The sequence below is a fragment of the Nycticebus coucang genome, chromosome 3, assembly GCF_027406575.1.
Source record: "Nycticebus coucang isolate mNycCou1 chromosome 3, mNycCou1.pri, whole genome shotgun sequence".
NCBI classification, from domain to species: Eukaryota; Metazoa; Chordata; class Mammalia; order Primates; family Lorisidae; genus Nycticebus; species Nycticebus coucang.
Window position 1 is genome coordinate 12,943,523 of NC_069782.1, and position 22,390 is coordinate 12,965,912.

The 22,390-nt window shown below is 49.1% G+C and overlaps 1 protein-coding gene across 1 annotated transcript; it reads right to left on the bottom strand.

Moving 5' to 3' along the window:
* Positions 1-252: 252 nt before the first annotated feature.
* ISX (intestine specific homeobox) lies at positions 253-19,589 on the bottom strand. Its single transcript, XM_053585260.1, has 4 exons — positions 19,220-19,589; positions 5,769-5,920; positions 3,976-4,161; positions 253-3,004 (listed from the first exon to the last, which is right to left on the bottom strand). Exons 1-4 carry the CDS (start codon positions 19,410-19,412, stop codon positions 2,777-2,779), a joined length of 759 nt encoding a protein of 252 aa, XP_053441235.1. The 5' UTR covers positions 19,413-19,589; the 3' UTR covers positions 253-2,776.
* Between the last annotated feature and the right edge of the window lie 2,801 nt (positions 19,590-22,390).

Here is a 22,390-nt window from a genome sequence, read left to right on the forward strand (position 1 = left end):
ACAACAATGACAACTACAACCTTGTGGCGGGCACCTGTAGTCCCAGCTATGTGGGAGGCTGAGGCAAGAGAATCACTTAGACCAAGAGTTTGAGGTTGATGTGAGCTGTGGTACTCTACAGAGGGCAACATGGTGAGACTCGGTCTCAGGAAAAAAAAAAAAAAAAGGAACTCCTGGGACAGAGCTTGAGACCAGATCATAAGCTAGATCATAAGCTCTAGATCATAAGCTCTAGATCATGAGCAGAAAGGGACAGAAAGTGTTTGGGAGAAAATGACTTTTTCTTAACATGTGTCGAGTGCTTATTCCATACTAAAATGTACTTGTACAACTGTTACAGAAACCCCAAGACATAAGAAACTGCTGTTCTTATTCAGGTACACAGGGGAGATGTCGCTTGTCCCAGGTCACACAGCCGCTAAGAGTTCTAACATGATTCCTTTGTCTCAAAGATATAAGGTAAAGGGAATAAAGTAGTTCCTGGAGGGTGGAGGAAATTCCCTAGGAAAGAAGAAATGTTCCCTCAAAGTCAATGTTCAGTGCAGCAGTGAAACTGAGATATCTGGTCACCTGAACCTCTCCTGGTTGGACAAATCTTGTTTCTAGGGGAGCCTGGGAGAGGAGGGTATAAATGGCTGAGACCCCAGAGCAGGGGGGACCTGCGCCTCTCCCATTCCCCTTAGAAGTTTGGAGATCATCAGCTCAACCATGCCCTATCACCAGGGCATGTGGAATGGCCACAGGAGGTTTAGAATAAGTGAGACCCACTGTGCGGCCCAGGGCTCCCATGGCCACAGAAGGCTGTGGGAGAGCCCTTAGCTTTTCCTCCTTAGCTGGAGGACAGTCACGACTGGGGTGGGAAGCTGCAGATGAGGATGAGGAGTGAAGAACCCCCAGTAGGGGGTTGAATGAAGTGGTGCTTCCCCAGGGCAGAGGGGTCACCCCCAAGGTCAGAGCAGATAAACTCACCTCAGTGGATGCCAGAGGCGGACTGAGAGGCTGGGAAGTGGACATCCCTTCCCTCCAGAGACTGTTGTGTCTTTTGCACAAATACTTTCTCACCCTCTGCCTAGAAACTAGATCCCTATGGGAAGGAGGGGAAAAGAGATGGACATTCTCCAATGTGGCTGTCTTTAAACCCGAAGGGTCTATACCTGCAAACAACATGGAAAGTAAATCCAGTCGCAGTGAAATGCTAGAAATTACATTTTGCACATGGGTTTAGGGCCATCAAATGGGCACCTGCTACCCAAGTTATGAGCTATCCATCTTTTGTAACTGAAAATTTCCCCCCTTCTTCTTCCATCCAGAGTTGTCCAGAGACTGTGTGTTGGTAGCCACATTCATGGGCTTTGAGTGATCTGGCACTTCTAAGTTTGCAGAGCGTATTTCCATCCTGTGGGTGTCCTGTGTATTCCGGCATAGTGCATTGCTACTTTTAGCTTACAGATGAAAAAGCTGAGGCTTAAATGGTGAGGCTGCATAGCAAAAAGAGAGTGCAGAACTGAGCAAAGGCTCCCCAACTTTCAGTCCAACTCCTGGGTCAGTCAGGGCCCCAGGTAGATTACAGAGGTTCTGGGACTTGGGGAAGGTTCCTGGAACTGAACTTCAGACTTGTGCACAGAGGTCAGTCCAGACTGTCCAGCTCAGGGGAACAGGTCTCATCTTAGGGCTGGGATCCAAAGCAGTCACTTTCCCGGTGCAGTCTGGAAATAACATCGGTCCACACTGGGCCTAACTCTTGCACTTGGCAAAGTACCATCACTTCCTCTCAGAGCCTCCTCATGGCTCTTTGAGGCAGGGCAGTGGGAGAGTCTACCTCCATTTTTGACAGGAAAACTGGGCTCAGACAGTGCGGGGATCTGCTTAAGGTCTTGCTGCAAGGGAACAGAGGGTGGGATGGAATCTCTGGCTTTCCAGGGCAGTGGGGTTGGTCCGCCAACTGATCCACTTGTACATATCCCAGAAAGAGCCACTGGATGAAAAGAGCCTACTGTCTTACTCTTTATTCTTGACAGAAATGACGTCTCTTCCCAATCCTGTGGAATAATTAAAGACACTAAATTCTGTTTTGTTAAAAAAAAAAAATCCCTATATTTATCTCTTACTCTGCGATGTGCAAATTAAAACCACAAAAAATAGGCTAGACATGGGCCAACTGCAAGGTCATTGAACAAGCGTTCTGCTTGCAAGGGAAGCTCAGCACCATCCTTTGATCCATCTGTATAGAACCCAAGTTGTCCATCTGTATATCCAGTCCCATTTATGGAGCACTCAGTAGCAGCACGCATGAATGAATGAATGAATAAACGAACAAATGAATGCAGGCGTGCATGCATGCACAAGCAGCCTCTCTTGGCCGCCTCTGTGTCTCAATGCTCACCATGGTTTCACCTCACCAAGCAAGGGTCAGAAGCATCCTTAGAAATCATCTTGTCCAATTGTTTCGTGTTACAGATGAGGTCCAGAGGGGGCGAAGGACTGGGTAGAGGTCACTCTGCAAGTTGGAGGAGACGCAGGTGCAGGAGGACGAGCTCCCTGCTCGAGATCTCATCTAGCCTGTCTTCTGAACCAGAAGACACTTGAGCTGTCCTTTATCATTTACTTTGCTGCTGAGCCTGGTGCAGCCTTCCAACAGGCTTGCTCGGGGTGGCTTCTAGGGCTGTGGGCCATCTTTGGATTGTGAGATTGATTCTCTCCAGGGCCCAGGGTACTCCTGCCACCTGTCTTCACCTGGAATGGAGAGTGGCTCATTTGGAGAGAGGATGTCCGATCCCTATGTAAAGGTAGCACAGACACTGCCCCATTTGGGGTGCGGAGGTGGAAGGAAGCATAGCGTGGGGATGCAGGTCTGTTGGACGAGAGGACCTGGGACAGGCTGTGTCTCCCATGGGTGCTGTGGGAGGAGGGTGATCCAGGCAGGGAACCAGGCACCTTGAGCTGGTGGACAACCCCCCATGGGAGGAGCCGGCCTGTGCAGAGCAGGGGACATCAGCACGGGGCCCTGTCACAGGAAAGGTCAGGAGAGAGAAGTGAGTCCCCAGCCTCACCCCGGAATGTCCCTGAAGCCCCCCACCTTTCCTCCCATGGCTTGGGCAGCTTGGAATGGGGAGTGTGACCAACTCGTCCTGGTTTGTCCAGGACTTTCTGCCTTTAGCACTGAAAGTCCTAGGTGCAAACAGGGATCGTTGGTCCCTGTAGGTTTGGAGAAATGCAGGACTTGGGAATGGGAAACCTGCTCCTAATCCCGGCACTTTCAGCAGTTGTTTGATGCAGAAAAGTCCCTTTGCTTCTCAGAGCCCAACTTCTATGTCAGCAGGACATGAATAAATGAAAAATCCCGCCTCAGAACATCACTGTGAGTGCATAAAAGCCTTGCCCCTAGGGCAGGACGGGAGTATCTGTTCTGCTCACTGGTCTATCCCCAGCGTTTAGCACCTGGTGCGCAGTCAGAAGCATGTGCTGTCTCCATGGATGGCTAATATGTAGGGAGCATTTCCCAGGTGCCAAGCATCTTCTGGGTCTGCATTGTTTCATCCTTAACCCCATCTGAGGGACAAGGTGATTCTTCCAGGCCATAATGCAGGCAAGCGCAGAGCTGGGTTCAAATCTGGGCAGTCTGACTCCAGAGCCCATGTCTCCAAACTCTATGCACTGTGCTTTACTACGACCTATGACCCTTTCCTATGACCCTGTTTGGTAAACTGTGAAGTTTTGCACAAATAAACCATTCCCTGGAGAAGGGAGAGGCACTATGATTGTTACTAGGGGAGGAGGACATGGGGAGAGAGAGGGGCAGCCTCCACGCCCCTTGTACTTTTTTTTCTTTCTTTTTTTTTTGCAGTTTTTGGCGGGGGCTGGGTTTGAACCCGCCACCTCTGGCATATGGGGCCAGCGCCCTACTCCTTTGAGCCACAGGAGCTGCCCCCCCTTGCACTTTTTATAGTTGGCAGAGCCGCTGAACCATCTCCTCACATCTGGGTCTGGCTGGCATGTTCTAGATGATGGCTTCCTCCAACCTCCCCTTGAGGACTCAGCATTTACCGCCACGTCTGGGTTTGTGGGCAGGGTCACGTCGGCCTTGCGCAGCTGCTGCGGAGCCCCAAGGCTGCCAATCTTCTCTTGCTTCCGCCACTTGGCCCGCTGATTCTGGAACCAGATCTGTGGTGAGGGAGAGAGGATGAAGGTAAGCAAAAGAGTTTTCCTCCATCAGGCACCACCTCCTTCAAATGTATAATAATGATGCCTTTCCAGGGACTGCACTTTCCTGTGGAAAGCTCTGTGGCATCTAGGATTTCTTTGGAGCTGGAGGTCAGCCTTCCCAAGGGGATCAGGGTTGCAATCTGCAAGGCTGGGTGCTACATCGAGCAGGGAATGGCAGGGTCTGTGTTGAACAGAGCCCGAAGGAGACAAGCTCTAGTCAGCAGTCACCATGTGCAAGTGTGAGTCCAGCATTGCAGATTCACCCAATTTCCAGGGTGGAAGGAAATCCTGATTTTTATGTGAAAGCTTCTGAGTTTTAAAATACCGTGCAGACAAAATAAAAGCCACATGTGGGTCCCTGGCAGGCCACCAGTTTGCGACCCTGTGGGCCTCTTGGCATCTGTAGGTTGAACACGGGCAGCTCCTCATATTCCCAAGTGCCCTGATGGTCCCTGGCACGTGGCCATTTCATATGTGGCATTTCTGCTGAGGCAGGTGTGGGATTCTGGGCTCTGCGGCAGGCACAGGTGCTACCCACTTAGCTGGCACCTGATTCCACCTGGGAAGGAAAAAGGGCTAAATCTACAGGCCTGGTCCTTAGCAGGAAGGAAAGGAGGCTGGGAGAGAATAAAGGGTGGAATGACTCTGCATTACAACAAAAATAAAAGTGGGGTGCCTTAGGAAACTGTGTCTGAGTGAGTGCCACCAGAGCCACAATTGGGTCTGGTGGCATTCCCTATGCGAGAGTGGCACGTGCAAAACTAGGGATGTGTGAAGAAGGCAGGATGTGCTCCTGGTGAGTGACAGTGGCCTGTGTCTCTAATCTTACAAACAATGGCTGCTCTGGGGGGAAGGGATTATAGATGGTAAGTGAGGCTACTGGTGCTTAAACTGGGTCTCTGACCATGGATCTGCGGTCCTTGTCACTTATGTGCTATCTCCAAAGTGATCCCTATGTGGTCTAGGTCAGGGGTTGGCAAACTGCAGTCCTTAGGCTACGTCTGGCCTGCCACCTGTTTTCGAATGGCCCGAGCTAAGGATGGTTTTTATATTTTTAAATGGTTAAAAAATTAAAAGATTAATATTTTGTGACACAGGTAAGTAATGCAAAATTCAAATTTTGGTGTCGTGAATGAAGTTTTGTTGGCACCCACTATTGCTGTTATGTTCCCGTGGCCTGGCTGAACCGTCGCTGTGACAGTGACTGTACACGTCTGGGATATAAAGCCTACAGCCATTACTTTCTGGCTCCTTAAAGAAAACTGTGTAGATCCCTGGTCTAGATTGTCAAGACCTATTTTGTGAATGAGGCTGTGTGGTGGACAATGTTCTGGAACTGTCACCAAGAGGGGAGGAAAGACACAGAGCAGAGAGCCATGGTGGTCACTGATGCCACCTCTCCCCTTTCCATTCCCAAAAGGGAGAAAGGGGGTGGCCTCATTTCCTGGAAAATAATACTTGGCTATTTGATTGTGGATCAAGCCAATGGAAACTTTGGGGAGACATTGCCTCTCCCCCAGGGGCCCGAGGGAGTGGGGCCAGGACTGAGGCAGGGATGGCTGTACCTGCACCCGAGCTTCCGGGAGGTTGATCCTGGCTGCCAGCTGGCTGCGGGTGTGGACGTCTGGGTAGTGGGTGAAGTGGAAGATCCTCTCCAGCTCTTGCAGCTGCTCCGGGGTGAAGGTGGTACGGACCCTCCTCTTGCTCTTCCTCTCTTCTGCACAGGAAAGGGACCAGGTGGCGTCAGTGGCCTTGGTGTCAGCATCTCCATGAGACTTTTGTGTTTCCCTGACCTACCCTTTCTCTCTTTCTTTTCTTTTTTTTTTTTTTTGCAGTCTTTGGCCAGGGACAAGTTCGAACCCACCACCTCTGGTATGTGGGGCCAGTGCCCTACTCCTTTGAGCCACAGGTGCTGCCCACCTACTCTTTCTTTCATCTCTGCTGACCCTACGAGTCTTGGTCCCTGGCAAATCCTCTCTGATTGTGCCTTTCTGCTGCTCCAATGCCTTCTGTGACTCTCTCTTGCCTATAACAGGAGATGGCAAACCACTGCCTTGAGACCAAACCTGGCCCACTGTCTGTTTTTTTTTGAGACAGAGTCTTACTATGTCACCTGTCACCCTTGGTAGAGTGCTGTGGCATCACAGTTCACAGAAACCTCAAACTCTTGGGCTTAGGTGATTCTCTTGCCTCAGTGTCCAGCTATTTTTTGGTTGTAGTTGTCATTGTTTGGCAGGTCTGGGCTGGGTTTGAACCTGCCAGCTCTGGTGTATGTGGTTGGCACCCTAGCCACTGACCTACAGGTGCTGAGCCCCCACTGTCATTTTTAAATAAAATTTTATTAGAACACAGCTATTCCCATTGGTTTATGTATTTTCTCTGACAGATTTTACACCATAATGGCAGAGTTGAGTCATTGTAGCAGAGACCATATGTCCTGAAAAGATCAAGATAATTACAATCTGGCCCTTTACAGAAAAAGTGTTCCAACCTTGTCCTACATAGCAAAGGCTGAGCTCTACAGCACTCAAGGCCCTTGGCAGTCTGTGTCCAACCTACCTGTCCAGCTTCAGTTTTGCTCAGAGCCAGCTATGTCCAGCGCGAAATGAAAATGTGGGGTTCCTTGTTCAAAAGCAGGAGAAAAGCTTTTCTCTTTTTCCAGTCTCACTCTTGAACTGTAGTGGTAGGTTTTTCATTGCTATTTTACATTGTGCTCTCTGAGAGAATGCCAGGGTTCTTACAGGGTGTGTGCAGACCCTTGCAGAAACCTGGGGTCCCACCCTGAGACCTGGGAACATAGATGCCCAGTGAGGAAACTTTGCTTCATGTTGCAACTCCCTGCCTGACCCGGACCCTTCTCAAACCTGTGCCCAACCCCTTCTTCTCCCAAGATGGAAGGAGGCAGAGGTCACTGGGTAGGGGCAGGGAATCAGTTGGCCAAGAGCTCATCCTAGGGAAGTGGGAGGTGGTGAGAGGGGCATTGACTGTAAGTTGAGACACCAAGCCGCTGGCACATGCTTTGCTGTCACATGGGGTATCACTAACCAAGCACAATTCAAACACACAATTATTAAGAATTTCAAGATGGCGACCATAAGGCTTCAACCCTACCCACCAGGGCCTGTGTGGGACACACACACATCCACAAAGCCAGCCCTGCCTCCATCACTCTGTCCACCCTACATCTCGCCTCATTGAAGGTGGGCTGCTTACTATCTCTGCAACACTCTGCGTATGTGCTTATCTCTCTGGTTTTTCTCAGGCAGTTGACTCCACCTGGGATCACCTCTCCTCTCCTCTCTCCTCTTGTCTGTGATTCTAATTTCTATACATTCTTCAACACCTGAATTCATTCTTACAATCTCCAAAAATCCCTTCTTAATCTCTCTGGCCCTGGGCTATCTTTCTGACTGCAGTATCTTGATTCAATTTGTTAGTTTTACCATTCATTCATCTACATTTTTGTTAAGTACATACTCCTTTGCTCCAGGCATTGCACTAGGCAGTGGTTTGTAGAAAAGACGAGGACATGGTCCTCCAATGGGAAGCACCTTGCATTGTCTGGTGAGGTGGGGAGATACATACAGGCTTGCACAGGACCCAGAGTATGTGATGGTCACCACTCTAACAATGTGGGGTGGACACATGTTTGGATTTATCTGCCCAGAACTGCCCCTTTGCTGGGGTCAGCAATTCTCTTCTTTGGAAACTATTCTTCCCACACATGGACTAAGTAGTTGTTGTAGGAACTGGACTGATCCAAGGATGGCGACCTGAATTGAACCTATCAGAATCCATCTCTGGAACTTTTTGCAATAGAACTGTGAAAAAGATTCAGATCCCTGGTCGTAATGCAATGGTGGTGGATGTGAAATATGAAACTGGGTCCACCAGCTGCCATCTCTCTTGCCATTCTGCTGAAGTTGTTTATAGGGAGAGAGTATGGCGCCAACTATGATATATTTTGGAGGGAAGGGTGGGGGAACCTGTGGCCTTTTGATTTCAAGATTGTTCTTTTTGTAAGGAACAGTTTTTTGGTTCTTGTTGGAAGCAAGAAAAGCTCATCTTTCTCAGCAGCACCCCTTTTAATACAAGGGTTTGTTATGTAAAATTTGGATTCAGTCAAAAGGCCACACTCAAGGATCCAGAACTCAGCTTTTGTCATTTTTGGTGCTTATTAATGATCCTGCTATCCTTGGATAGTAGAGAACCTACTGAGATGAATGTCAGAAGACCCAAGCTCTTTCCCTGGCTCCACTCTACAGCTTGGGCCACATTTTACTCACTCTCTGGACCTCTGTGTCTCCATGTGTAGAATGGAGCAGGAGAAAGGGGTTGGATGATCAAGTCAGTAAAGCCAAATCCACCTGCCATTTTGTACATCTCCTTCTCTTCAGATGGAGCATGAATGGCTTGGGAGGACTTGCCTCAGGCTTGCCTGTGGGACCAGTTTGCCTGGTGACAGAGACAGGACCAGAGTAGGGAGATTTCCTTCCTGGGAGTCCAGCAGGTTCAGTTATGTCTGTTATAGGAATGGGATTTCTGCTCTGCTTTTGGTCTCACTCCTCCCTGCCATCCCTTCTTTTGTTGTTAGTCCATTTTTTATCTCCTTAAAGTACTTTTGGTCACTTTTGCTGACCCTTGGTGGCTTTTTGGGAATCACAGTCAATGGGGTTTTAAACATTATTACCCACTAGAGGAGTGGTGGGCTGTGAGCCTCCTTTTGTAGGACAATCTCTTCTCTGCCTCTCCTCCTCCATCCTCTCCTCCTCCACATCACTTTTTCCCCCAGAGATATTTATTCTATTTTTGGAGCTGCTGATGTGTTTAAGGGATAGTGTTGAAGCCATTGAGAACCAATGAAGAGAGAAATAGTAGGTGTTAGTCCATTGCCAGAAGCTGGGTGGATACCTTCTCTGCATTCAGACCCTCAAGGGCATGTCTGCAGGTGTATGAAATGGACAAGCCTCATCTAGTCATTCGTTCATTAATTCACTCATTCATTATTTCATGTGGTCAGCATTTTAGCCAATAGTCAATGATATAGGAAGCTCTATATGAAGTTGAAAAAAAAAAAAGTCCCAAAAGGGAAGATTCTATATTGGCTGGGCAAGGACAGTCTGAAGTTGAGATCCTCCTGGGGAATGTTGAACTGTGGGAGAGAATGTAGCGTGTAGACCAAGAAACAGAAGATGAACCAATACGGAGAACAGAGGACTAGAAACAGATGGTAACAAAAATAAGCCAACTCTCCTGTTTCCCCCAGAAAGATGCTTCAAACAAGGTTCATGATTAAGACTAGACTCCTTAGTAAAATAAGGATTTCAAAGCTTCCATCTGTGTAACTAAGGGAGCAGCTTTGAAGATACGTATGGCTTTCCCCCTGTTCTAACAGGACTGGAAGAATGTAATTTGGAGGTCAGGTGAAGAAGGGAGAATCTAAACCCTGTTCTGCGTAGTAATGGTGTGATGCTGACTTTATGGAGAAGGGGCTGCCTGGAAAATGATAGGCTCATTAGAAAAAAATTTTTCTCACTAGCTTTGAACTTTACCTTCTCAGGGTAAGTGTTTAAGTGTTTGCCATTGAGAGATGATGATGATAGCTTGTGTGTCTAACTGCTCTAGTAATTTCTGCAAGAATAGAGGGGTGCCTTAAATTCATACAGATAGCAGATGGAGGCTGAGCCCCAAATGGACCAACCTGCAAGCCTCAGAGTGCCCAAGACTCTCCCTAAGAATTGTGGGTTCTTGGGGTGTTGATACTCAACACTGATTGTCCTTACGTAGACCTATATGGGATGTTATAACAGACTAAATAACCCCAAACTGGAGAAACATAAAAGGGGTAAAGGGGACAGGAATCCAGGAACTGAGATTGCTGTGGGTGGGAAGGACCCAACCGGAAGCCAAGAGCCATTTTGGAAAAGAGAGACTCGAATCCAGAGTGAGTTTAGGATTTGAAGCTGGACCTCATGAAAAGTTTAAGTCCTTAAAACTACACTGTCTAGCTTGGTAGCCTCTAGCTACACGTGGCTATTTAAATGGAAGAAAAAGTGTAGTTTCTCAGTCACATTAGGCATGACTTGGTCGCTGCATGTGGCTAGTGGCTACCACGTTGGAGAGTGCAGATATAAAATGTTGCTATCATCACAGAAAATTCTGCAGATTATTGAAAAAAGTCATATTCTGGGTCTAACTTTAAGTTTCTCCCTGCATCATTGTAATTTCCTCCAATTGCTAAACACTCTGGGAAAGAAAGTATCCAACAGGTATGGCATCAACTGTGATGGCCTTGGGGAAACTTAGAAGTACAGGGAAGGAAAGGGGAAGGGGAACGGCCCCACACTCATCTCTCTGCCCGTGCCTGGGGAGGAGGGAGATGTCAGGGGAGGGGATAGTGCCCAGAAGCTCTGGGTGGGGACTCTGAGCAGATCCACGTGACCATGTTTCACAGGATAGGGTGGGATGGGGAAATGTCCAAGGGGAGGCTCAGGAAGGGTGAAGGTCAACACTCAGCTTTTCCACCATATGTGGAAGAAGGCTACGAGGGGGCCAGGAAGGCTGATGTTGGGGTCAAAGACCATGGAAAGTAATGAGAGGGAACCAGGCGAGAGAGGGCAGAACAGGGTGATTTGGAACAGAGAAAGGAGAATGCAGAACTCAGCATATAGAATTTTAGAGCCAGGGGGACCTCATTAGACAAGAAGCTGGAAATATGAGCTCATTGGTGGAGCTGTCCTGTGCGTGGGACTGGAGCCTCCATCACTCGGAAGGGCCAGGAGGTTCTGGGTCCCTGCTTATAGAGGACAATTTCTGAGGCAGGATGAATCATTCTTGAAGGAGCATTGGATTGAGAGTAAGAAAATCCTTGAGTTCCCGTGTCCAGGCCTGGTACCTTCTCCCTGCCAGGTTCTTGGCAGAGAAGCTGAAGTGGCCAGTCAAAGGCATTCAGATGGGGAGTGGGCATGTGGGCGCCGTGGGGAGAGGGATGGGGGCAGCAGGCAACTGCCACCCCTGTCCAGGTGCTCCTCTCCCATTATTAATTGTGCAGGTTGTGCATCATACTTTAGTGGGTCTTCAAAGAGAACGAGTCAGCAGAACTTAATTAAACCTGAGCCTGTTAGCACGTCGATCATAAGAAATACACAATTTACACAGGTGATTAGGCCACCTAATTATGAAGCGATGTTTCTCTGTGCACGGCTCCCTCCCCAGATTGCTCCTTCTGTTCGGCTTGCTAATTGGTCCTGGCTGCACAGCTAAAGGCCGAAAGGCTGGGTGTGTTGGGGGTAGGTATGCCGCTGGACTCAGTTTCTGGAAATGTGTCTTGGCTTTGTCTTCCTAAGGCAGTGGGTTCACCAGGGAGAGGATTGAGGGTATCCTTTGCAGTAGGGGGAGGTGTGGGCCAGGAGTCTTCCCAGGGCTTACCTGTGTTGGCCTGGTCTCTCTAGTTAGGCCCTCGACTTCCCCTAGCTCCTTAGTGCCTACAGGGCACAAGGCAAGCTCCCTGGAATGGCATTCAAGGCCTTTCACATCTGACCTTTCTAGCATCGTCTGCTTTTCCCCCATCCTCATATCTGCGACTTCAGCGGCACCTGAGCATTTCCAGATTTCCCAAATTGGCCATGGGCTTGTATTTTCCAGGTGCTTGTTCTCACTACTCCCTGAGTCTGGAATGCCTTGTCTTTTGTTTTTGTCTGTTGAACTCCTACTTACCCGTCAAAGCCCAAATTGATCAAATTATTCTCTTTGCTAACATACATACAGAAAACTAACCCAAGTGGCAAATATACAGAATGCCCAGATTAGAGAAATATTATACAAAGTGTCAGAGTCCTGCAAACAGGGGGAACAGTCCAGAGCACTTGGCTGGTGGAACTGTGTGTGTTTGAACCACAAAATCTAAACAATGGGCTTCTTACAAGGAGTATATGGGAGAATAAACTTCTTCAGGGACACACTACAGATTAAAAAGAAAAGAAACTTAACAGTTTTCTATATGGAGATGAACATGGCCTAGGAAGGGTCCCAGGGTGCTGAAATAAGGGGGCAGCCTCCCAGCATGAACCAGTGTGGTAGAGGAAGGAGATCAGCAAAGGAAGGCTCCAGACCAGGCCCAAGCAAGGCCAGTTCCACCAGCCACAAGCTCTGGCCTCAGTTGACCTCAGTTATTTGGAGGTGGACATCTCATTCAAGTTTGGCCAGTGGGGTCTTTCCTCTGTGGCTGTTGGACATAGGACTTAGGAGAGTTTGGGGATAGTCACTGGAGGCTGATGTAACTCTTGGGGCAATAGGGAGCTAGTGGGGAATGCTGATGAGCCATGAGAAGAGGTGGGCTGAGTTCAGGCAGAAGGAGATGGAGAGCCTTGGGTATTGCTGGTTCTGGCTCCCTGTACCTTTGGTGCAGTTTTGGAAACTATTTCTTAATTTTCTCCAAGGCAATGCACTTCACTCTCCATTTTCATTTATTTATTTGTTTATTTATTTATTTATGTATTTATTTAGAGACAGAGTCTCACTATGTCACCCTGGGTAGAGGGCTATAGTATCAAAGTTCACATCAATGTCAAACTCTTGGGCTCAAGAGGTCCTCTTGCCTCAGTCTCAGCCTCCCCAGTATCTGGGACTACAGGTGCCACCACAACACCTGGCTAGCTTTTTCTATTTTTTATTGATTGATTTATTTTTAGTAGAGTTGGGGTCTCACTCTTGCTCAGGCTGCTTTTGAACTCCTGACTTTAGGTGATCCACCCACACCGGCCTCCCAGAGTGCTAGGATTACAGGCATGAGCCACTGCGCCCGGCCTTATTCTTTCCATTTTAGCTAACTTAGGATAATTTTTGTCATTTGGAACCAAAGAGTTCTCATTACTGGTGATTATTGTATACTTGTCTAAAACACTCTGATGATTCTTTACTTCTCTTAGAATAAAAAGCAAAGATAAAAATCTCCACCATGGTCTCCGAGATCAGTGTGGATTGGCCCCCGCCAGCTCCGAGTCCATACCTTGGGCCCTTGAACGTCTTGCCTGCCAGCAGGTCCTTGTTCTTACTGCTTCATCTGGGGAATGCCCTTCCCATCACCCTGCTCAGGCTTCACATTGCAGCTGTACCGTCGCCTCCTCTGGGAAGCTTTCCCTGACCCATTGGACAGACCAGACCTCCCCTGGATAGTTCCTCAGAGCCCCACCCACTATCTGCCCAGCACAGCCACCACTGCACTTACACTTGCATTTGAGATTATTGATGGCTCTTTGTCTCCCCTGCTAGATTACAAGCCAGCTGAGGGCAGGGCTGTGCTTGTGTTGTGCTCCTTACACCATCCCACCTCCCCACTCAGCACTGGTTGTAGCTGTCAGATGATTTTGCAAATTCTTTGATACTCTTCCCTTCAAATTCTCTTCTCCTTGTGTGGGCCCAACCTAGTGGCTTGTTTCTAATGAATAGAACACAGTGAAAGTGATGTGATGTGATTTCTCAGGCTCGGTGATAAAACGGAGCAGCTCCCCCATCGCTCTCTCTCTTGGATTGCCCACTCTGAGAGAGGCCATCTGCCATTTTGTGAGGAGACTCATGCAGCACGTGGGGGCAACTACAAAGGAAGGACTGAGGCCTCCCACCAAAAGGTGGCGCCACCTTCCCAGCCATGTGGGTGAGTCACCTTAGAAGCAGATCTACAATTCCAACCCAGCCTTCAGATAACTTCAGCCCCAAGTCACATCTTTACTACAATCTCATGAGGGACCTTGAGCCAGAACCTTCAACTTAAGTTACTCCCAAATTCCTGATCCACAGAAACTGAGTGAGACAATATTTATCATTATTTTAAGCCACTGTGTGCTGGGATGGTTGGTTATGCCAAGGATATGCCTGGCACTCAGTTGATATTCAGTTGCTATTTGCTGTGTACCTGGATAAAGAATACAATGGATAACTCAAATTTAGATAATAGCCAACGCTTTAAGCCTCCTCCTCTACCCGTTCAAATTTCTCCTAGCCCTGACATTCTGGGCCTGGTGATTAAAATGATGTTGTCAATGCCTGGCTGTGTCCCTTGTACCTTTCTGCACTCTAGATCCACTTCCTCCTGCCAGGGTTTGTCTTTATGAATGAACCCCTCAAAGAATTCTGAGGAGTGTATTTGTTCCTTTCCCCAAAGGATTAGAGCTTCAGTTACCCCCAGGGGGTGGCTGGCTTAATAACACACCCTGTCCTTGTGGCTGTCCTTTTTCTATCGTCTTACTTCTTCCTGCTGGTGTGCTTCCTGCCAGCATTTCTGGCACATCTCAGATCAACTACTTCTGCTCAGATCTTCCTCCCTGCCTGCTGTTTGGGTGAACCCACCCTCATACAGTGCTCTCTGCCTTGTACTTTTCTTGTGCTCCCATGAGACCTAAGAGTGAGCCATGTTCTTAGTTCTAGAACCAGCCCCTAGTGTCCCTGAAACCTGTAAGAATGTCCCCATGGCCAAGTTAGTTTGTGGCTCTGGCGACAGGGACTGAGAGATAGATGGGGTCCATTGGAGGGAGATCCAACTACACTTCTCTTGGGGCAAGTGCTGTTAGCTCCAGGTCCTTCTGCCCTGCGCCTTTCTGCTCTGATGGGAGCCCTGGGGCCTACCGGGTTGAGAGCCAGAGCTGTTAATCACAGGTGGTGAGATCCACAGGGGTCTTGGCCACAGCCCCCAGCGGGAGCAGCTGTCTGTGATTCCACACAGTATAGGGAGGAGGGAGAAAGAGGGAAGGGGGAGGAGGAAAAGGGGAGTAATGGAAGAGGAAGGAGGCAGAGGAAAATGAAGGGGCCGAGGATTGAGGGAAGGTGTCAGGTAGCAGCAGCATTCCCCCCTAAAATGATAAATGGATGCATCCAAATCCTGACCCCCTAGGAACTACGAATGTGGCTTATTTAGAATAAGGTCTTTGCAGATATAACTAAGTAAAGGCCCTTAAGTTGAGATCCTAGATGTAGGATGGGCCCTAAATCCAATGACTGGTGTTCTTCTAAGAGAAAGGAGAGGGGAGGTGACACATGTAGACACAGGGGAAGGCCATGTGAGGACAGTGGCAGGCAGATGTATCCACAAGCCACAGAAGGCCAAGGGTTGTTGCCCAAACCCCCAGAAAGCAGGAGAGAGGTATGGGTGAGATTTTGCCTCTGTGTTTCCAGAAAGAACCAACCCTGTCTACCTATACCTGGATTTCAGACTTCTGGCCTCCATAAGAGAGTCTATTTCTGTGTCTTAAGCTATTCAGGTTGAGGTAATCTGTTTTGACTGTCATGGAAAACTAATATGAGGAAGAGGAGAGGGAAAAGAAGAGGGAAAGCAGCAGAAAGAAGGGGCAGGAGGAGCAGAGCGGAGGCAGTCCCAGGGCAGGGAAGGTTTGGGATTCTGAGAGTAGCTCCATGCGCCTGGAGTGTGGACAATGAGGGCCAGGGATGGGAGGTGAGCCTCAGACAGCAGGCTAGTCTGGGAAGGACTTTGAGTGACACACTCATAAGTCAGGGCAGGGTTGGATGAACCACAGCTTGTGGGCCAAATCCAGCCTGACCCATGTGTTTTTTAAATAAAGTTTTATTGGAACATAAATCTACCCATTCATTAGCACACTGTCTGTAGTTGCTTTCCAGCTCTAATGGCAGAGTCAAGTAATTGTGACAGAGACCATCTGGCCATCAAAGTTAAAATTACAATCTGGCCCTTTGCAGAAAAACTGTCATCTGCTATAGGATGTTCTTCAAAAGCCAAGCATCCCACTGTGTCCTTGGCCAGCTCCACCTGACAAGACAGGCAGCAGTGAGCACTGCCTTGAAGTGGTGTTGCCAGGGATGCTCATGGCTGCTGGCTGCAGGTGGGCTGTCACTACATCTGGATTTAAGCACCTTCATCTGCTCAGCCCCCAGCCTGGCCCAGAGTAAGCACTCAGCAGTTGTGCACTGCTGAGTGAATGAATGGCTCACAAACAGGTGAGGGCTGCACCTGGGTTCTCTGCAGGTCAGGCAATCCACACTAGTATCCCCACTGGGTGGTCTCTTCCCTGCCCATTTTCTCCTCCCTTTTCCTCCAGGGATCATGTTTTCCCCGCAGAGGATTATCAGTGAGAGAGGTGCAGAGATGATCTCTCTCTCCTCAGGGTTTGAGCCCCTGGTACAAAGAGCTTTCTTTTGATGGGGTCTCTCTTGATTATGGAAAGAGCAGGCACCTGGGCTCAATGTCCTTTCAGATGGGAGACCTTCTTGGATTTTTCTATTGATTTGAGACTTGCGGGGTCCAACCCATAGATCACGAGGGTCTCCACAAGGGAAGATGTGGGGAGGAATGTTGGTCCCCACCATGAGAAACAGGGGGGCAGAACATTACTCTAGCTTTGGAGCTTAGATAACTAGCCTGGCTCTAGCTCTTGAATATACTGGCTCTGCAGCTTGGAACAAGCCACTTAACCTCCTTAAGTCTCAGCCTCCACCAAGGACCATCTCCTTGGACCAGCAACATCAGAATCCTTTTGGAGATCTTGTTAGAATGTAGATTCTGGGGCCCTCCCCTAGACCTAGAGTCAGAATCTTGGATGCTGGGTCCGACATGCTGCATTTTAACAAGCTCCTGAGTGAGATGGCAGCAGGGTGATGACAGTGGAGCCCTTGAGATGTGATGACAGAGGAAGCCCTTGAGATGTCTAGTGGAGATGAAGACGAATTCATTCTCCCATTGTTATTACTGGGCTGGGGAGGGCACTTCTCCTTCTGGTCCTGTAGCCCTTCCCCGTGGGGTCCTACACTGGGAAGGACATAGGACAGGGGCATCAGCCAGCAGCGACCAGCCCTGAGGTGGGCATGGGGTCCCCCAGCCACTGATCCTGCCTTCCCCACTGTTGTGGCCACCCTTTTTGAAGGGAGGAAGATTCTGTCATGCAAAATGACCAACCACAAGGGAATCTCCCAAGGTTTTTCAGCAATGAGTTTGTTGAGTAGGTCACAGCATGTCACTAGGAGAGCCCTTAAAAATGGTCTAGCTCTGCTCTTTCATGTTACAGGTGGAGAAACTGAGGCTGAGAGAGACAAGCTGCTGGCCGGAGGCCATCCTGTGTGTCGATACCACGTCTGGGCTTAGAGAGCACATTTGCTGGAGTCCCAGCCTTTCTCACTTGCCATGTTTCACAGACTAATTCAGTGCAATTCTGCAGGTTACCTTTGCAGTGACTGACACTTGTTCCCAAGTAGGCTTTGTTGTTTGACTTGAATAAATAAACACATTTGTTTTGAAAGACAACCTCATATCATGACATTAATGGTTAGCCAGTCTCTTTTGTCATAAGTAGAAGGTAAGTATGGAAGTAATTATAGAACTATTGACCTAAATAATCTCTGCATACTCCCCAAAGTCATCTTAAGAATTGCCACTGGGACAGTCACCAAGCTTTTGGAAATGCTGAGTTATAGCACAGTGGGAGACTCTGCTGTAATTTAAACAATGGAGTAAACCACGTTCAGGAAAAATCCAGAGGGGATGGTCTCAGGCCACCAGGGTCCAATTCCAGTGCTAGCTACTCACGGAGTTTTTCTGGGGATTTATCTTCTCTTCTTGGTTTCATGGTCTTGGTGGGCTCACAAGTGTGACAAGGATGGGAACACTGCCATGAAGTGCTATGAGAGGCGTAGAGCACTCTCCAAGGTTACAACTGCTGTTTTGACCAGCCCTTGCCGGGGGTTGCCCTGCATCCAGCCTGCTAGCTGACATGGTACATGCCAGACTCTTCCATGCAGGTCTGGGAAGAGTGGCTTCCTTCCTGCTGCCGCTGCTGTCAGGCCAGGGGCAGGGAGGGGGCTCTCTCTCTCACTGTGACACACAGGGTGAATGTGGATTTGTGTAGCTGCTGCAGAAGGCTCAGGTTAAAACCCCAGTGGAATTGCTTCTGTGAATGTTCAATTGACTGGAAGATGTTAATGAATTTCCCAAAATTAAGCTGAGGACCCTTTCCCATTGATAGGTGCAGTGATAGGAAACCCTCCTAGTCTACCCCCCACTGTGGCCCCCTCCCCCCTAAATTATCACCCTGTGTGGGAGACTCAACTGGGAGAGGGGGTGGGGCTCTGCAAATGGCAGGTGATGATGTCCAGGGCAACCCGAGCTTCCTTTCCAGCATTTTCTTGGATTAAAAGGGGTGAAAATGAGAACTGGGAGCCTCATGTGAGATAATCCAGGCTCAGTGACAGTCAGGCTCAAATGGCCCTTGAGGCTGCTCCAACATTTCTTTTTCCCTCACCCCATATGTTTCACCGAGTGTGAGGCTGAGTCTAGACAGGACAGGGACTTTCCTGGGATCACACAGCAGGCGAAGGCAGAGCTGGGACTCATAGCCTGGGGTTCCTGACTCTCAGTAGGGCATGTGTATTCACCTCAACACCCTAATATCACCTTTCTCCCTTCCTCGAGGTAGCTCTTGAGGGGGGCCCTGCAATCTATTTGATCACTGTTATTTGGGGACAAGCCTGGGGCTGGTCAGTGGCTTGGGCAAGGTGATTAGGGTGGGCAGCCTCTGGAAGTTGTGCAGGCTGAACTCAGCTTAGGAGAAGAAGATTGTATTGCACCTTGCAGGGGATTTGGGGCAGCAGAGCCAGGTCCTGTTCACCTGCTGTGCAAGTCGGGGACATTATCAGCCTCTTCTCTTGCACAGATGAGCTTCCTTATTTGTCCAGTTATGATAATCATGCCTTTTACTGAAATTAAAGGACTGTCAATGCTGAATAAGTGGTAACAAGCATTCTTAACCAGGACCTGGTTATAGGAACAAGCCTGGGTCCCTGCGTTCTGTACATGACTGAGCCCCTGTGTCTGCATCTGAAAAAATCCAGCTCTGGGTTCCATGGAAAGGAATAAAGGCAACCAGCCCAGAGCCTAGCCTCTGTCTGAATTTTACTGTCCTCTGTTCTGTTGATATGGATGGAGCAGCTTTCTCTCTGCCTGAGCCCAACTGGCCCGTGGAGCCCAAGGAACAGAAAAAAATGACCGGAAGACACTTACCTGGGGGCTGGTCCTGCAGGGTCCTTTCCAGCCTGGCAGCTGCGGCTGCTGCTTGCTCAAGGCCCTCTCCGCCTGTCCCTTCCAGCCTGACCACTTCGCTCCTCCTGGAGGGTTTCCCTAGGATGGCCTCGATGGAGAAGGACAGGCCCAGCTTCTTTGGGGCCTCACAGCACCCCGAGTTCTTGCTCTCCATCCGCCTGCAGGGAGCGGGGGCCACCTCGGCACCCTCGGAGGGGTGGAGAGGGGACTCTGTGTGAGTCTGGGACAATGTCTGTAGAGAGCTGTGTTCTTCCTTCCCCAAGTCTCCTGGGATCAGAGGGGCCCCCAGAGGTGCAGAAGGAAGAATCTCCAGTCGGATTATTTGAGTGGGGTTCTGTCTCCACAGCGGCTTCCATGGACCACTTTAAAACACTCCTGGGATCAAGGGGACAACAGAAGAGCTGGAAGGTGCTGTGTCCTGCGCCCGCAGGCTCACAGCCCTCACCAGCTTGACCTCAGACTCTTGCCACCATGGCTAAGGTGGGCTCAGTCTTCCAGAGAAGGGTCTTCTCAGAGGTAGTTGCTTTCACAATCACTAGCCTAGGCTGGGGTCTCTGAGGTCACTGCCCTGCAGGGACAAAGAGAAGGGGGAAGGACAGTAAAGGGCCTGCAAGGAGGAGCCCCGTCCTCAGCAGAGGTCTGTGCAGTGTGTGCACCTGGGCGCTTGCTTTGCCTCGTGGCCCTTTCCCACAGACTCTGGCCAGCCTCTGGGAGGCTCGCGCGCCACCCTTGGGCCCTGGGTGGCTGACTCAGCCCTGGGATGTGCTAGAGCCTGAGCGTCTTCCCGGAAGCCCTCCTGGACTTCCTGCAGTTCTGCTGCCCCGGACTCCAGGATGTGCCTTCTGGCTCATTGGTTTTCCCGCTGTCCTGGGGTTCAGGCTGTGGGAGGTTGTCCTTGGGTGCCGCCAGGCCTGTCTCCTCTCCTTTCTGGGACTGGGATGAGCTGTCAGGTCTGATCCTCCTCAGGCGTCTCTGGGCTGGACCCGGCTTTCCTGTTCTCTCCTGGACCTTACTTCACAGGCTGCGCCCTCTCTCCACGGGCTGGGGTGCCTCTCCCTTCTTTGTGGGGTCCTTCCTTTTTCTTTCCTGCCTGCAAGCCCCTCACCTGTCTCCCAAGACAGCCCTGAAGGGACCCTTCCACCATTGGCTGGGAGCTGACCGTTGTTGATCTGTCCTAGCCAGGAATCCTGCTCCGAATGACTGTGTAACCAAGGAGGAGGGGACAGTAAAATGGACTGATAAGAGAAGGAACTCTCCACACCCCTCCAGGCCAGGGATGCAGGTGTCAGGGTGCAGAAGGGGCAGGTGGCATCTGAGGATGGGTACCGCCCGAGGAGGGGAGGCTGTCTGGGGAATTGGCCAGTCCCGGGCAGAAAGGAAAAGGTAGGGGCAGAATGGCCAGGAAGTACACCCAGCCCCAATAAAATGTGTTTACTCAGCTCAGAGAGTTTATGGGTCATGTACAGACTGGAGATTGGGCCAGGGTGCAGTCTGCTGGGTGTCAGCCAGGCATTCCCTCTCAGGCTAGCTTTCGCTGGCTTGCAAATATCAGAACAGGAAAGGCCTTCTGAGGCCCATGTGGCTTACCTAGGGAAACGTAGGCCTTGTACTATTTGCCCTTGAGACCTGCGTTTGATGTGGCTTCCTGAAGGAACCAAGATGCCTCAACCTGCCATTCTGAGCTCATGTTTGACCGTTTCTTTTTCACCCTGGATTCTGTTGAGAGCATTCAAAGCCCTCCCATAGTCTGCCAGGCCGTGAAGCCCCCTCGCTTGGGAAGGAGATCTTTTCCCTCCAAGCAGGGTGGACAGAATGTGGAAGTATCCTAAAAGGGAGAGCAGCAATTCCCAGAGCACAGGAAAGAACATAGAATAACCCCTACTTGGGTCTGACAATCAGAGAGCGTGGACTTGACTTGGTGTGGACTCTATCCCTCCGGTCGGGCACACTCAGTCTGCTTGGACCTCAGATTGTGTGTGATGGTTACAAATTCTCTATTTACATCACCTGCTTCAAGTTAGTCCTAATAATCTCCGAAGGCCAGAAAGTCAGGATCGGTTAGGATTTTCAGAGCCTTGTTAAAGTACCCTGGGGTAGGGCGATTTTCCTACAGATGGTCTCCTATGAACAGATGTATCAAGCTTAGAGGAAAAATCCTCACGGATGGATTTATAAAGCAATATGTGTTAGTGCAGGGCATGAATCTGGGAAATTTTCCATTCAATCTGTCATTCAGTAAATATTCATTTGGTGCCTACCATGTATCAGACACTAGACTAAGAAGGAGAGATATTTTGAATAAGAGTCTTGTGACTTCTGCTCTGATGTGGTCATAGATCAGAGAGGACGCTGACAATAAAGTGACAGACAAGTGCTAAAATAATTACAAATTATGGTAAGGAGTTTGAAGGAGTCGGTGTTGTAAATTGTATTATGTCTAGCTTTTCTTATTTATTACTATATTTAGGAAGACGAGTTTTAGGCAGGGATAAAGTGATAATATTCCTTCCACCTTAACCCTTGGCATCGCATCTCATTGTGGTTGCATCTCAAAGGACTCAGCTGTCAAGAAAAGGGAAATGGGACTTTCAAATTGCTAGAAATTTTTTTTATGAGACTCTCTTGAAATGTCAGAGATACCTTGGGTTTATTCCTTTACCTATTGTTGACAGGTTTGTCAGCCAGTTAAAACTGGCTTTGTTAATTTCAATTTGTGTGAATGTGGATTTTGTCATTGTAGAGCCTTGGTAGAGAACATCAGAAAGAAAAATATGAACAAGTGAACAAGGAAGTAAAAAGATTCGTAAGCTATGGCCAGAGTAGTGAGCTGATGTGTGACGAGAAGTTTGGCAACAGCACAATACTTACTATGAAATTCCAATGGTTTTTGACCTTTTTCATCTCACAGCACACTTGAATCCATGTTAAACTTCCATGGTACACTTAAATTTATGTTGATTTAAAAAAAGAGTAAAAAAAGGAATATACTTATTGTTCTTTGAACTTACTTCAAAAATAATTTGATTTATTTTTTTCTCGAGACAGTCTCTCACTATGTCACCCTTGGTAGAGTGCTGTGGTGTCACAGCTCACAGCAACCTCAAACTCTTGGGTGTAAGTGATTCTCTTGCC

Coding starts and splice junctions, on each gene's coding strand:
- ISX (XM_053585260.1), bottom strand. CDS start 19,412: ATGGAGAGCAAGAACTCGGGGTGCTGTGAGGCCCCAAAGAAGCTGGGC. Junction 5,921..19,219: donor CCTGCAGGACCAGCCCCCAG/GTAAGTGTCTTC, acceptor TTTCCTGTGCAG/AAGAGAGGAAGAGCAAGAGG. Junction 3,005..3,975: donor CATGCCAGCCAGACCCAGAT/GTGAGGAGATGG, acceptor TTCCTGTGACAG/GGCCCCGTGCTGATGTCCCC.